The sequence below is a fragment of the Ostrea edulis genome, chromosome 8, assembly GCF_947568905.1.
Source record: "Ostrea edulis chromosome 8, xbOstEdul1.1, whole genome shotgun sequence".
NCBI lineage: Eukaryota > Metazoa > Mollusca > Bivalvia > Ostreida > Ostreidae > Ostrea > Ostrea edulis.
The window spans coordinates 43,191,638-43,208,051 of record NC_079171.1 but is presented as its reverse complement, the minus strand read 5'-3'; the positions used below and the strand labels follow the sequence as shown (position 1 = coordinate 43,208,051).

The 16,414-nt window shown below is 35.1% G+C and overlaps 3 protein-coding genes and 1 long non-coding RNA gene across 4 annotated transcripts in view; 2 read left to right on the top strand and 2 right to left on the bottom strand.

The window, feature by feature from the left end:
* Positions 1–2,732, top strand: part of LOC125663244 (receptor-type tyrosine-protein phosphatase U-like) — a 64,436-nt gene extending 61,704 nt beyond the window's left edge. Inside the window, exon 25 of the mRNA XM_056146163.1 lies at positions 2,629–2,732. Within this exon, the coding sequence (XP_056002138.1) occupies positions 2,629–2,655 (27 nt within the window). The 3' untranslated portion in view covers positions 2,656–2,732. The remainder of the gene's footprint in view (positions 1–2,628) is intronic.
* Positions 1–16,414, top strand: part of LOC125662394 (uncharacterized) — a 1,158,266-nt gene that overhangs the window by 325,086 nt on the left and 816,766 nt on the right. The window lies entirely within an intron of this gene.
* Positions 6,127–16,414, bottom strand: part of LOC130049081 (uncharacterized) — a 30,956-nt gene continuing 20,668 nt past the window's right edge. Inside the window, exons 5-7 of the mRNA XM_056146174.1 lie at positions 11,248–11,624; positions 9,958–10,090; positions 6,127–6,907 (exon numbers count right to left, since the gene is read on the bottom strand). Coding sequence (XP_056002149.1) covers positions 6,244–6,907; positions 9,958–10,090; positions 11,248–11,624 — 1,174 coding nt within the window. The 3' untranslated portion in view covers positions 6,127–6,243. The remainder of the gene's footprint in view (positions 6,908–9,957; positions 10,091–11,247; positions 11,625–16,414) is intronic.
* LOC130049093 (uncharacterized) lies at positions 14,830–16,377 on the bottom strand. Its single transcript, XR_008797615.1, has 2 exons — positions 16,098–16,377; positions 14,830–14,974 (listed from the first exon to the last, which is right to left on the bottom strand). It is a non-coding gene; the product is annotated as an uncharacterized LOC130049093 (long non-coding RNA).

The following is a 16,414-nucleotide window of genomic DNA, read 5'->3' as shown; positions in this document are numbered from 1 at the left end:
TAAAAGGCCTATCAATAGGGGATATTGGAATTAGAATTTTTTGGAACTCTTCAGAAAAAGAAGTTATGAAAATTATGTGTCATTTAGGCAATTCTTGTACATACAAAGTAGTGATGGCTAAAGACGACTCATTTATGATACAAAAATATCTGCCTGATTTTGAAAATCATTTATATGATATAAATAATCACTATATATCCATCGATCTCCAGACACGTACTGGCAGCATCATGTAGCCTCACCCTCTACCCCTCATACACTTCTGCCCCTCCTGTTTTCTTGATATGTGACGTACTTGTACGTTTATTGCGTTGTTATGACATGTAAAGTTTGTTATTAGTATATGAAAATATTGATTTATTAGCTGGCCATTAAATGGTGATGAAGGGTATTGGAAATGCAAGGTTGAACTGACGAATTGAACTGTACTGAAGGATCCCACCCCCTTACGATTTTAGGGGTTTGTCAGAATTGTTTTCTTGCTAATTACGATTCTTTCCTACAAATAAAACGGCAACTATTTCTCCATTTTCACCCCACCCCTCAACTTAAAAAAGCGACGCCTGAACTCACTATATCTTAATGATACTAAGTAACTAAGTACTTGTCTACTGAAAAGTTGCACAAGTTAACGCAGAAATGGACATATTAAATTTTAAAATCCCGACGAAATCGGAGACGAAATAATGGTTCCTATATTCCGTATTAACATAACAAATAAGGAATTAATAAAATAAAATTGAAATAAAAGTTGAAAATCGCCTTGTCCGCGAAAGCTAATGTGTATGTATGGATCCAGGAATTTTGGACGTTGAACTATTTTCAATATCCTTAGGTCATCTCGCACGCTTTGAATACTTCATTGATAATCCCGTAATTAAGATAATTAGATTGTTTAGAAAGTATCATAAACGTTTTTAAATCCAGACAAGCTTTCTCATAGCTTTAAACGTTTTGTTTTTGCTTGGCGTGAGAGAAGAAGAAAAAAACATTTGCAGCTAATATGACGTCACAATGTAACTGTTTACATCCCCCGCGTTATATTTCCTGCGTTAAATGAAGAGGCGTATAGAATGTCTATAAGTCGTATTGCAAGATGTTAATGAATTTCGCTCGTCCCAACGGTCACACCGTACAACATATTATAAATCGTTCGAGTTTTCCTTTCCAAAGAGTTAGTGTAAATCGCAAGAAGGTCAAGAATGACATATCAAACAGGGGACGTTACTCGCCGTGTGTTACATGTGTCATTCTAATATGTTTTTTTTTTATTTGTTTCTCTCTTTTTATAGAGGAAAATGACAAATACAAATTTTCACGGAACTGATTTCCGAGTTAGAAAACTTATCTTTATACAATGACTGTAATGAGAAATAAGAAGTCCCGTTAAGTCAATAAAACCAGTAGATCTACAGTCTATTGAACGCATCACAAGACAGGCAAGATTGTATCTAATGATCCACCCTGATCGCGTATTACCGCAATCGATCTAGTGATTCAATCTCATCACGTATTACCGAAATCGATCTAGTAATTCAATCTGTTACAGGTGTCAATGAAATAAACATCACTATCTAGATGTATCCAGTTCCATCCAGTGCAAATAGTAAATAGTACACAACACAACCAATCAACCAAAATGACAAATTCTACGAAGTTCATAAACCGTTTGCTCTTATGAATTATCTCAATTCATAGATCGACTGGTAAATAAGTTGATGTTATAGGGGTTTTGTCTATAATGAAAAAGTCAGCAATTCAGAAACGCCGAGGTCATTATGATGACCTAATTTGTAAAAATACCATGTCATCAGGCCGAATGTTGTCTGATGTGTTTCATACCAATTGTTAGACCGTTCTTTACATGTACTTTGGTGCAAGGAAGCCACAAGATTAGGATGATAATCCACGTAAGTTCACAATCGGATTTCAAGGTGTGACTTTGCGAGATCTCAGCCATTTTTGACAAGGACGTTCTGGGATTAACGTTAAAACTGTTTCCTTGTTAGAGGTTTAGATTTAGCTCGGATTATTTCTCGCGTTCTAATCATTAGATATCACAGTAAGCATGTACTTAGTTAGACTACTTATTACTTCGTTTATCTGAACAATATATAAGGTCAATGCCTGTTGCAACCAATCAACAGAGGGAATACTAACTCATCTTAAGCACCTGATCCCACCTCTGGTGTGTGTGTGTGTGGGAGGGGGTGGAGGGAATTTTGTTTGCCATACCCCCAGTGTTGTACTCTTTATAGGATTGATGAGATTGATCACTGCTTCTTTGTTATTTTCATAATTTTATAGAGTATTTGTAATGTATGGATGATGGACGTATGTCAGAACACCTTTTCAGAACATTCATTCTAATCTGATATTTAATTCCATTACAAACTAACGGCGTCAAAGTATACTTCGTGAAATTCCGTTCACTATACTTTACCCATTGATAACATAGTGTATTTGATATAAACACAGTCTGTAAATTTGAATATATGTGTCTTTATTGAATAACTAAACAGCAATATATAATGCTGGCATCTCTACATGAGTGACACAAACTAGAATGGGGCACAGGATAACAAATATATAAACACTAAGTAATGATGCTAATGCTCTTTTATAAAGACTGAACAATGGATCCCGGAAGGATAAAATATTGTGATCGGTAGATATGTGGTGAAGAAGGCCAAAAGCAGAGTGGACAGTGTGGGGTGGAAGATTTCTACTACAGGGATTGGAATACAGGTACAGACACGTGCTTGACTACTGAACGCAACACATAATTCAAAAAATTGAAATCCATGAATTAAATACAGTTTATTAAGGTAGATTGTACGTATAAAGACCTGCAAAAGGATGACTGTGTATCTAAACATTTGAAAACCAACAAAATCCTGAAACAGCGGCATAATATGGGTATAACCGAATAATTAACATAATATCAGGATACAAAAAACTATACACTTCATATTATACAACTTTGTTTCGCTGTTTCAAATATTTCTTTTTGTGCACCAATGATATTTACCATTATGACATATGTTATACATAATATAATGTATATTCGGAGCACACATATTCTAGATGCTTATTTCGACTGTACATTCAGCATTAGAATATAAACGTGTAATTTGCTATCTCAACAAAAGCATCCTTTCTGAATTTCCTATATAAATCAGTGCGCTTTTGATATGTACAGCATGGTAATGGTGAAGAATTGGAAGTCCGAATTACCCAGCCCATGCTATCAGACGAATCCCTCTACTCCAACACATCACATCTACCAGATATCGTAGACGTCATTACAAACATGGCATTAGACAAAGAGAAACCTATCATGATAATTCACAGGTTTGATTTCATTCTGAATTATATGAGGCTGTAATATGTCAATCAATGACTAAATTCAACGGAACTGTATAATCATTCACAAACATCAAGGGCAAGGTATATATACATATGTAGCTTAATCAAGGGGCCTAGAAAGGTCCCATTTGCATCAGAATAGACTCATACAATTTTCATATTGATATCAATTACATCTAAATGTATCACACATTATACACATAATCTTGAAAGGTAGTCCAAGTTAATTTCAAGATGATACCTAAATAAAAATAAAAACTATTTGATCAGTGTCATAAAGGCAAGTGACTAAACCTAAAAAGTTGTTACAGATTTGAGCAAAAGAAAGATTTTAGAAGAAAAATAGAATTCGTTATTTTTTTTGTTTAACATACATTTTGCATTTGAAAACACGCAACATATGTTTGTCATGCACCGTGTGTTATATCACAGTTACACCTGATACTGGTTTACAAAATATGGAAGTTCCGAAGGAACGTTGTATATTGTCTACAGTGAAATATTCGTTAAATTTCAAAATTTTCGAGATAAGACTCTACATCACCTAGATTTCTAAGTAACAATCTACAGATTTGACCATGATGACTTATCAGGGGGTGGGTAATTTGTCCGTAACCTACCTTTCTCTTTCTACCAAAGCTTGTTGCAGTATAATTTTATTTGGCTCTAATTCTGAACACACTTAAATCTGCATAAAGAACAGTGGTGTAAAATATCAACATGGTGCAAAATACAAAATAAGTTACAAATATTACTAAAGAGTCATGAATTTCCTATATACATGCAATATCATGTATTCTTGTATTGATCAAATGAAAATAAATACATCAAATTATCAATGAGCACATACTTTAACACATGCAACACTGTTTGTTATCAAACAAGTTGATGGTACAGGGGTTTCAACAGTCTCGATTGAAGTCAGTATTTCGCAAATTCTATGGTCGTTATAACGATCTAGTTGGTCAATACAACCTCGCATTGGGTCAAATGCTGTCTGTCGTGTTTAATACCGATTGCTAAGCCGTTCTTGGCACACTGATTTTGACTTCGGATAACTCCGTTTACCTGATCACGATATAGCGCTCACGGCGGGTGTGACCGGTAAACAGGGGATGCTTACTCCTCCTAGGCACCTGATTCCACATCTGGTGTGTCCAGGGGTCCGTGTTTGCCCAACTATCTATTTTGTGTTGCTTATAGGAGTTATGAGATTGATTACTGTTCATTATCTTCACCTTCCACTTTTCTCGTCCACCATTGTCCATTGGCAATACGTGTGACAAAGTGAATAGAAAAATTAAGATTTTAAGCTAGAGTTGGACGATCCATATTTCAGGGAGCGCAGCCCTGGGGTGATGATAACGATATTCATTATGAATTGTCTGTATCAGCTGATGTACGACGGGGAGACAGATTTGTGTTTCCTAGCCAGATATCTATTGAGTTTAGGTCATCCCCAATGCTGACATTTGTAAGTACTTCATATATTTTCTTTAGGGTTAAAGATTTATTTTCAACAAGATGTTTAGCTTTGATTCAGGATAAGGAGAAAAGTAAAATAATTGTATTTCCTTTTTTTTTTTAAGTATTGTATTCATATTAACGAAGACTGAATTTGTGTTTCGAATCATATTGCTCAATTGTATTACATTTTCGACATTGAAATACTACAATTTATTCATTGATCTTCACAGTGTGAAAATAATAACTGATTGTGACCTCAATATGTGTATTATTAAACATCCTTTAAAATTGGAAATAAACGTGTTCTAAAACCAAACAAAGAAAGTCTAATAAACTGAAAACTCGGTGCTGTGTAGTTGGATATGAAAGTTATCTCACTTGTAAGACAGGAGTTTTCGTTAATCGTCACGATTGAAAATATTACAAACATTCCGTCTGTCCTCTATAACATCAACTCTTTTTGAAATACTGTATATCGTGTAATTTTGAAGAATGTGAAACATTTGTTTTATATATTGAACTACCAAGAGAATTAGATTTCAATAGAGATAACCCACGGTGAGTGTGACTGGTCAACAGGGATGTTTACTCACACTAGATATGTCATCCTATTGCTGGTGTTTCAAAGACATGTGTCTTTCTACTTTGTTTTTTGTTCTCTCTATGATTATTAAGATTTTCAGATTATTATTCGTTATCTTCACTTTTTCTCATCTATAAGTTAAACATATTAATTTTCAGAAAATATACGAGGATTACTATAAAATCCTGAATAGATTTTCAACGAAAACCATGAAGCCGGGAACGACAGAGAGAAAAGAAAATATTTATGCAAACTAAAATCCTTGATGATGCTGACTTTTCATCCCTTAAGAAAACGTCGGCAGCGATTTTTATATTGCATCGGTGATGGATTGCTTCATGATTCGTTACTGTGTTAACATTTGATATTGTGTTCGGCATAGCTAGGACAGTGTCAAAGTCTTTCTGTGTCCTTATTTAAAATCATCCACATCTTGTGTCCCTTAACGTTTTCACTTTTTATATATCTTCAATATCGTGCAAGAAGCGATCACAATGTATATGGGGAACTGGGTTTATGTATGTATAACTTCACGAGACTTGGAGGAAAGTGTTTAATTGTATAACCAATGAAAATTAATACCCATGTCCAACCTACTTTGTATCAATCAGTGGGTAAGCTGTTACATGTATATGTATGTTTCTTGTATTGAACTGTAATATCTTTATAAATCAAACCCATGGTGTTAGTAATTGTAAATTATTACGTTACATGAATACATTTTCTTTTATTTCGTAAACATAAAGCACAAATGATATAAGCGTTTCTTTCATTTCTCATTCTAAAACACATTAACAAATTTTTATCATATAGCTAAAAAAGTATTATGCAAAATCTTTCAGGAAATTCATACTGTTGCATGACTCGTAGGGACTGGTTTTCTTTTTCAATTCATATGTTACATTGGAAGTGTCGTCACTGGTGTTGTGAGAATCAGGGAACAAAGTTTGATTGCTGGTGTTATGATGCACATGCGGCAGTTCCATTTTTCCCAGCGTGTCCGTCCTATCATTTCCACCATCGGAACTCCCCCCGCGTATATGTTTGTTGATCTCGTACTCATTTAGAAAGGTCCTGTCGTTTGCATCTTCGTAAGGTCGCCTCTTGGGTTTGATTTTAAACTCTGGTACCGGATCCAGATTACCATCGGAGGTGTCTTCACTGGCGTTACGATACGCATCCAACAAATTTTGATCGCTGGTGTTAGGATGCAGAGCCAGTAGTTCTACTTTTTCCAACGTATCGGTCCTACCAATTATACCGTCGGAACTTCCCCTACGTATATGTTCGTTGACCTCGTACTCATTTAGAAAGGTTCTGTCGTTTGCATCTTCGTAAGGTCGCCTCCTGGGTTTGGTTTCAATCTCTGATGCCGGATCCACGTAAACGTCATGATAAACTTTCGGCAAAACGTTTTCATATCCATGAATATTTTCTCTTGGTGTGACGTCATACTTTCTGTTTGTGCCTCTTGCTTTATCGTAGCAACTAGAAACAATAACATTAACGCAATAAATACATATGTACCGTAAGTGTAGTTTTACTTTCCAAAATCAAGAATATTAACCATCAAGTAGATCGACAAGTTCAGAATGTTAACATTCTAAGTTTCATTTATCACAAGTTCATTTCAAAACATTCAATCTGTATTTAATGACATATATATAAAAATGGTAATGTCAATAAACAGAGACGACGTGGATAGCACTACTTTGTTTAGATATTAGAACTAGATAAATTCAACATGGATCTGTATTACATTGAAAACACGATTTATTCATTCATGATGTTGTGTTGCATTGTAAATTATGTAAGAAGAGTAGTTATGATTTTTACCTTGATCGAGATTCAATGAAGATAAGACTGAATACAATTAGATAGGAATAATTACGTTTCCCATGACTTTTAGCACTTTTTTTTAAAAATATACTTTTCATTTATTCTATAAAGCTCTTACAGATAAGTAAATGTTAATTGTATTATGTTGCAACACAGGAAAAGCAACTCAAATCAATTGTCAAATTAAATTAATGTACCTGTAAGTCGTGATAAAAAAATAGCTGAAACACTTTCTTTTGAAAATACAGTAAATTATCTCTATCTCGAAGTCCAAGGGACCTCGAAAAAGCTTCGAGATATCAAGGGGTTCGCGATATCCAAAATCGATCTTGAATATATTTTTGAAGGTGGATATTTTATGCATAGTATGGAATTTGCATTATGAACAACAACCCCGTTGCCGTTTCGTATAGTTTAATGCAAGTTGATCAATTGATATGGCGGAATTTCAAAGACAAACATTTCGGATTTTTTGATATATATAAACATCCCATTAAATTTACAATGTGTTTCAAAATTAAGATGACCATGCTTGTATGCTTACTTTAAGTTTACTAATGTCTAGGCTCGACTGGGATGTAGCTACAAACTCCGTGCAGTGTCAATTCTCCGGGACTACTTTCCCCTACGAATAATGATATTGGAGTTGTAGCGTAATGAAATATACTGAGCTGACCGGAGCTTGATGTAGCTATTGCGTTGTAGTGAAACAACCTATCAGGTGAGAAACAAAAACGACGGATTTAAAAAAAAAACAACTTTTAAATGTTAATTTAAAAAAGTGTTTTCTCTATCCTAGTTTTAACGATGAAGCGTGTATTATTAAATTGCATTATCGTTATTATGAGCATTACCTTCAAGCACACTTCGACAATTTTGTGCGTTTATCTAACCCACATGTTAATGATATAGTGTGTGTAATTCAAAATACCATCCCTGCAATAGGGCGTGTTAGTTCATAATTGGCAGTGGATCTGGGTCTACTTCGAAAAGGCGAGCGTGGATTAGCGGTCATTATTATAATTGGTGTAGCCGCAGGTGTGAATTGGTGACTTCCGACGCCAGGTATGGTAAGTAGAGCGGAAAAGTGACTGCACTTAGAGATAAACCGGGTGAATTCAGGGCATGGGACCTTGAAAATACCTTGAAAATACTTCGACATAAGCGGGGTATTCGAGATTACCGTCTTCGAAATATCAGAAGTTTCTTAAATCATTTATATAGGGAAAACGGTCGGGACCGCCGGTTGACTTCGACTCAAGCTGGGTATTCGAGATAAACCATATTCGAGATACAAATTTGTATATATGATATGCAATATAAATCGTAGACTTATTTTTCCTTCTCAAAGAGTTAGTGTGAGGCATAACAAAAACGACAATGATTTGCATGAACATTACTCATTTCATAATTAGATGCACCATCATAATGTTTTTGTATGTCGTTTATAGATGGAAATGACAAATAAACTTTTTCACGGACCTGATTCTATTTACGAGCTAGAAAACCTACATATAAGAAATGACTAATTATATTGAGACAATATGAACTTCTTATAACGAAGTAAACCCACTAAAGCTACACCACCCCCTACGAGCCATTAAATATGCATCACAATACAGCTGAATCCATGAAAGGCGAATATTACGAACATTGACCAATCGCATAAATCTCACAAGGAATGAAAATTAAAGAGTTGCGTAAACATGGATCCATAGACACGACAGATGTGGTATCAGGTGCCTAGGATTAGTAAGCATCCCATGTCAATGTATCGCACCTGCAGTGAGGCCTATGTATTACTCCGTTTACCTGATGAAGATATAGGGCTCAAGGCGGGTGTGAGCGGTTGATAGGGGATACTTACTCCCCCTTGGCACCTGATTCCACCTCTGGTATATCCAGGGGGCGTGTTTGCCCAACTCTCTAATTTATATCCCTTGTAAGAGCTATGAGAGGAGAATGCACGTTCATGGAAAATGATATAACCTTAGTAAGTAAATGGATATGTTTTCCATAGAACAGATTAAAATTCAATTTGAGAGATAACAAAAGCATCTGCCGTAATATTCTGTAGTTAATATGTTGTTTGATGAATAAAACAAATATCAACAGAATAGGACAATATATTTATCTTACTACACCCGATGTATTTAAGTCAGGCATCCAAACGGTACAGTTTTCAATGCCAAATGCATGTGTTAATCTGTGGAAAACGGGCAAATGGATGACGAAATAATGGTAAAGTAAACGGAATAATCGATATATAGCAAAACGTTGATGTACATGTGACAAGTACAGTTTCCCGATGTTTGCTAGTGCTCCGAGAAGTAGAAGACCACTATTATTTCATACAAATGCGTGTCCCTGTATCCATGATGTCATTACCATGAAAAATCGTGTCTGTGTGTAATATTTGAAAATATTTTCACTCAAAGAAGTAAAGTGTATTCTTGTATAATTCATTCATAGTTAAGGGGATGTGAGAAATGTATGAAGTGCACAGGTGAATACATCAAGAAATAAAGGGTACTCATGATTACAGCGTTATGGAATCTGCACTATGGTCTGACGTCCAGTTGGGACGTTCGATTTGTATTAATGCAAAGTATGATAAGGCAAGTGTTGTATTTTTTTCTTTTTCAGGGTATGTATCAAAATATAACTTCATATAATTGTCACAGTCGATATATACTCACCTTTTACAATTTAAGATGTTTCTTCTTCTGGCATAGTATATTGACATCAGAACAAGAAAGAGGACAAGCACAACCACAAGCACGGTGATTCCTGCAATGAGACCAACTTTGTCGTCTTCTCTTTTCTCTATCCCTACGACATAAAAATTGATTCATGAATATACAGTACCAGAATATAGTATTTATAGTGAAATGTATGCATATAATAACTTATTTTGAGTTGAAATTTTAATACTTCCTTCTATATGAAATTTGAAAACTGATTTCCTTTTTAAGTTGTAATGACAATTTTTATCCTATGCTTCTCTCTATATATACATTAATTGACTCTGTATTACCTCCTATCCACGATAATTATTATTTTCACGAAAAGGAATTATAAAGCAAGTCCTTGCTCCTTGATGGGAAATGAACAGACCTAACTTGACCACTTGAATATGTGTTGATTTCACATCCGGTTCAGATTATAGAAATCTTTCTATTTTTCTAAGAATCTATAAAAGTTGACACTTTATCTATTTTCATTTCATATAAGAGCTTTCCGTCGAGTCGGATATTGACACTGAGGAGTAAATGATGTCGGAGGAGACCAGAATCCGCGGATGAAGTAGTCATGTTACTGTAGGCGATTACAAGGTCCTATCTAATCAAATTCGTGATACATCAAAAGATGGTATGATATATAAACTGAAACCCCTAACCCCATTTCCTCTCTTTATAATCACTGAACTAAGTCCACTATACCTCATGATATTCTCCGCTATACAATCACTTCTTTCAATACAGAGGTGATGGTTTCAGGCTATGAAAGAACCCAAATCTTTGTTTTAAATTCTAATTTTGGGTTTCCATTCCAAACAATCCCAGTGTGATTTATGCACATTTATTTGTCTTTAGTTAAAGACATTTAGTTGAGATTAAATTTCTTCCTAAGAGCTGAACTTACTAGATGCTCCTCTGATAAGTAATGTTCTAGATATATGGCCCATGGTGGGTGTGACCGGTCGACAGGGGATGCTTACTCCTCCTAGGCACCTGATCCCACCTCTGGTGTGTCCAGGGGTCCGTGTTTACCCAACTATCTAATTTGTATTGCTTATAGGAGTTATGAGATTGATCATTGTTCGTTATCTTCACCTTTCATAATAATATTCGCATTGCATATGTACTTTTAAGTGACATTACACATTTAGAATAGCAAGAAATGTTTGATGCTATAATTCACTTTAACTGAACTTCAATAACTCTTATATGGGAGATTCCTAATTCAAATTTGTTTTCTAGAATTACCTGTTGACGCGGACGTGTTTTCTAAAATGTTTTCAGTAAAAAACAACAAAGGTGTAGTACTGTTGCCGTCTGCTGGAGTTGAAATGTTGCTGTCTGCTGGATATGTAATGTTGCTGTTTGCTGGAGTGGTAATGTTGCCGTCTGTTGGAGTTGAAGTGTTGCTTTCTGCTGGATATGTAATGTTGCTGTTTGCTGGAGTTGTAATGCTGCTGTCTGTTGGAGGTGAAATGTTGCTGTCTGTTGGATATGTAAGATTGTTGTCCCTTACATCCTCACTAAATTTGACAATATCAGTCGTCGAATTGGTAAAAATGTTGATTGATGGTGTGTTTGATAAGTTATCGCCTTCTTCAGCATCCGTCCATTTTGTGAACAATCTAAATTCATATTGTGTATGCACATGTAGCCAGTAATTAATTGATAGACTGAGTGATTAATTGATAATTTACAACCGTCAATGTACTCTAGTCATACTTAAATATTGTCCGATCAGAATCTTGAAAACAGTTTGCTTTGCAGACATGAAACACAGTACAATGTACACGGATTTTCATGAAATGATAATATCTCCTAATGAATTTGAGATAACGCGTACAAAAATCAAGGGTTAAACTGGACATGGTAAGATGTTATTTGCTCAATATTTTGAGAATACTTTGCTCCACATATATCAAACGTAGTAATCCGGATCTACATAAGGGGTACCTGTAACTAATTGATTTTGATATCACAAAGTCAAAGATCAAGGGTTAAACTTCCTATAATAAGATATTGCTTGTTAAATATCTTAAGAACCCTTTGCTTGACAGACAAAATGGTACATTGACTCCATTGATTTTAAATTCACAGGACCAACAACCAAGGATCAAACTGAACATAGTAACATTATATTATTGTTTATATAATATCTCGAGAATAATAATTCCTGAAATAGTACAAAATTATAGGTAGGGCAATAGCAGACCCCTAGGTATACCAGAAGTGGGATCAAGTACTTACACTGCATGAAAAAATAACTTTACAAAACTTTACTTCGGAAGTAAATTCTCCTAAAGGTTAACCAAAAATCAAGGTTACCTTTGCGTCAACTTTACTTTAATTAAAGAAGCAATGGTTATATTTAAGTAAGTTTACGCGAAATTAAACCTATAAAGATCACCTTTAAACTCCTTTACTTTCAACATTTGGCTAAAGATGACCTTTTACGATTTACTTCGCATTAAATATATCCTTTAAGTTCCTTTACTTCTAACAAATTAAAAAAAATGTAGCAAAAAGGAGGGGGGGGGCTCTTAATCTGCCATTGCTAGCACATTAAAAATTAGTTTTAACAAAAGGCATAGTGCTTCAGATATTGACTTTTTGTACAAGCAAAAATGTATATGGATTGGATATCTTAAATGTTATATGTAGATATATATTGTATATATTTAACTTGAACACATCAGATCAGAAAACAATGAACAGATTTTCTCCCATGTCCCACAAAAACACATTTTGAAGTGAGGCGAGATAAACACAACATAGGAGCTTGCAAATCTTTTCTTCGCTTAAAGGGCTTTGTTCTAGAACTTGTGTAAATTATTATATTGTCTTCCGAGGTTGGATATCACCTATGGAGCACATTCCTTATTTACATAGTTTTTGATTATATTGTCTCCATTCAGTTTTGGCCTCATATTTTAATCGGAAGATCTAATTTCCATACTGAGGGTATATCCAAAGATTGTTTTCCTTGGTTATCACAGCAAAACCATTTGCAATTGTAAATTGAAATATAATGAATAAATTGTTTGTTCCTTGCACTTTCAAATTCATTTCATGATGTACAACACTTTTCTTCAAATTAATATACTTTTTAATTACAAAATAAATAAAAAAACTGCTTCCTGTACATAATAAATACCATCTTAATGTAACACTTTACAGTCAATAAATAATTAACTACAAAAATACTTATAAGATCAGGAAAATAAACACTTCAAGTTAGATTGAAAACGTATACATTCCAAGAATATCATTACCCTTCCTGAATAATATTATTTGCTATGCAAACATTTTTCTGTAATGTGCAGACTAAAATGATCATAGAGTGTATGTATGTATATATGTAGACCTATGTGTCCAGTTTCACAAGTAATATGCAGACTTATGCCATCACATAGTGGTTTACATACATACATATATATGTAGACCTATGTGTCCGGCTTCACACATCAGCAGCATGTGCCCGACTTCACCAGTTTTTGTAATGTGCAGACTGATGTAATCAAATAGTTGATGTACATACATGTATATGTTGACCTATGTGTCCGGCTTCACACATCAGCTGCATGTGCCCGACTTCACAATTTTTTATAATGTGAAGACTGATGTAATCAAATAGTGGATGTACATGCATGTATATGTAGACCTATGTGTCCGGCTTCACACATCAGTTGCATGTGCCCGACTTCACCAGTTTTTGTAATGTGCAGACTGATGTAATCAAATAGTTGATGTACATACATGTATATGTAGACCTGTGTGTCCGGCTTCACACATCAGCTGCATGTGCCCGACTTCACAAGTTTTTGTAATGTGCAGACTGATGTAATCAAATAGTGGATGTACATACATGTATATGTAGACCTATGTGTCCGGCTTCACACATCAGCTGCATGTGCCCGACTTCACAAGTTTTTGTAATGTGCAGACTGATGTAATCAAATAGTTGATGTACATACATGTATATGTAGAACTGATGTCTGAACTATGTGTCCGGCTTCACACATCAGCTGCATGTGCCTGACTTCACCAGTTTTTGTAATGTGCAGACTGATGTAATCAAATAGTGGATGTACATACATGTATATGTAGACCTATGTGTCCGACTTCACACATCAGCTGCATGTGCCCGACTTCACAAGTTTTTGTAATGAGCAGACTTGGGTAGTCAAATTGTGTCTGTATATATCCAGATCAACATATGTGTCCGGCTTCATATCATGCATATCAAAGTCACAAGAATCTTTCACGTGGTATAACAACGATTGTGTTAATTCCTTGAAAGTTCTCAAAAGCATATACAAATTTGGATTTTATTCTTTGAATGGGAATAAAACTAGCAGGTCCTTCTCATCCATACATATTGGCCTTCCAAACTTCAACTGGTTTACCACAATAATTTCAAACTGTTTCGTTTACTTTGCATAACCAGTTCACCCTGGCAAGGTAATGGACATGTGATTTTCCTTCAATGAGAATATTATGCAATACTATTTTTTCAACTTGACCAGGCCTGGGTTTGAGGTTCATGTTCTCAAATGAAGATATCTGTCCATTATCACGATACCAATGTGCAATTATCATGGAGGATCGGTTGCTTCGTCACTCTTTGCAGTTTTACTGCCTCTGCACTTCACAACGCATCTTGTGGAGTAGGTCTGGGTCTTCCTTATTGCTTTTGTCTTCCTCTCTAGGTGCCAGTGCTTCCAGTGGTCCAATGTAACTAAACTTGCACAGTTCACAGTTCACATCACAATCCTCAAGTCTTTCAACATCCTGGAAATCTAGTGCCTGTTTTGACAGTGTCTTTTCCAATTTTCGTGCATCACGGCTTTGGGCTCTCTCGTACTTCTTCTTTGTTGATAAAGTCATCGATGGATCTTGTTCCACAGGTCCTAACTTAAGAGAGGGTGCCAAGTCAGGTTTTAAATAGTCTTGTCATAGAGTTCAGCCTTTGTTCCTGAAACATGAATTACAATATAATGCTATATCAATCTACTTAAATGATACATAGATTTCATTAAGAATATAATAGGTTACTCCCGGCCTTTAAATTGAACCTGACAGGCAACGAAATTAAGGGGAAATACTCGCTAAATGCGAGTTAAAAATTGAAATTGCGAGTGAAAAATCACAATCGATTGCAACTTTTTGCGAGTGAAAAAACCCGGATCTTTTTTTTTCGGATTTCCTCGGTTTATTGGCTGTACTTTGAAGTTTACAATAATTTTGTCTTGTGCGTAGAAACGCTTTACAGAATGAATATACAAGTATTGAAAAGTAAACGTGGATCGAATAAATAGCTAAGACCAAGGTTATCTCAGTCAGTGATGTCGAAAATGGCCTACTTCATGCATACTTCGGGCGTCTCAGAGACGTCTGATTTAAGTAGCAAGCATGTTGATCTTGTCCGTGTTTACATGAAACAACACATGAAAGTGTTAGTGTCACCGCTTCACGCGGTGTCCTTCTGTAGTCTATAGTCAAACACTTAGAGTTCGAGGGTTTTTTTTCAACTAGAATTTTTTAGATGAAATTTCTAAAAGTTTTGAACATATAGTGTGAATTGGCGCAAACAATCTTCAAGATTTCAAACCACATGATGTTGTAAATAGGTGGTAGATCTCTGGACAGCGAGTTCGCTGCACAAGTGTACCCTATGACCCTCACCATGCACCGATGATACTTGTTTGTTGTCTGATATTCATTAAATTTTAAATGAAAGAATTCTCAATATTATTTTTATTATTGCACTTTACAGAAGATTTTAAAAGATTTTCCCTATATTTTGATATAGATACATGATTGTTTTCTTAAATTCCTGTAAAACAGCAATCGATTGAAAAATGCTAGTAAAAGCTCAATTTTGCTAGTTGGAAAATAATCCACTGGCTAAAATTTGCTAGTAGTGAAAAAAGTTAATTTCGATCCCTGCCTGATCAAAGCATGACCATTACAAAATATGTGCATGCATGAAGCTGCGCTCGCTCAGACGGTACTAGCACCATCAACATATTAAAATGACAAACAATTTTTGATTTATTATAAATTAACAAAATATATAACCTAATTAAAACTATTACCTGAAACGAAGTGATCTGAACAGACTTTAAAATGACGTTTCTCGGGTTGAAATCTGATCTGTTGATCCGCGCCAGTCAAAGTGTTCTCCTCTCAGCTGACAACTCTTCCGTCTGCTTTCCTTGATGTTTTACAATTTTAGGAATGTCATAAAAGCGTCTGTTTTCATCTCCACTCACTGACCGGTTGTTACAACCCCACACAACACAAGTATTAACCATATCCTTGCTGTAACTTAAATAACCCTCTCTTGTTTACGCTTCCACGCTTCAATCTGTTGCCCTACAATATGGCCGCCGAGTGCATTATGGGTATAATC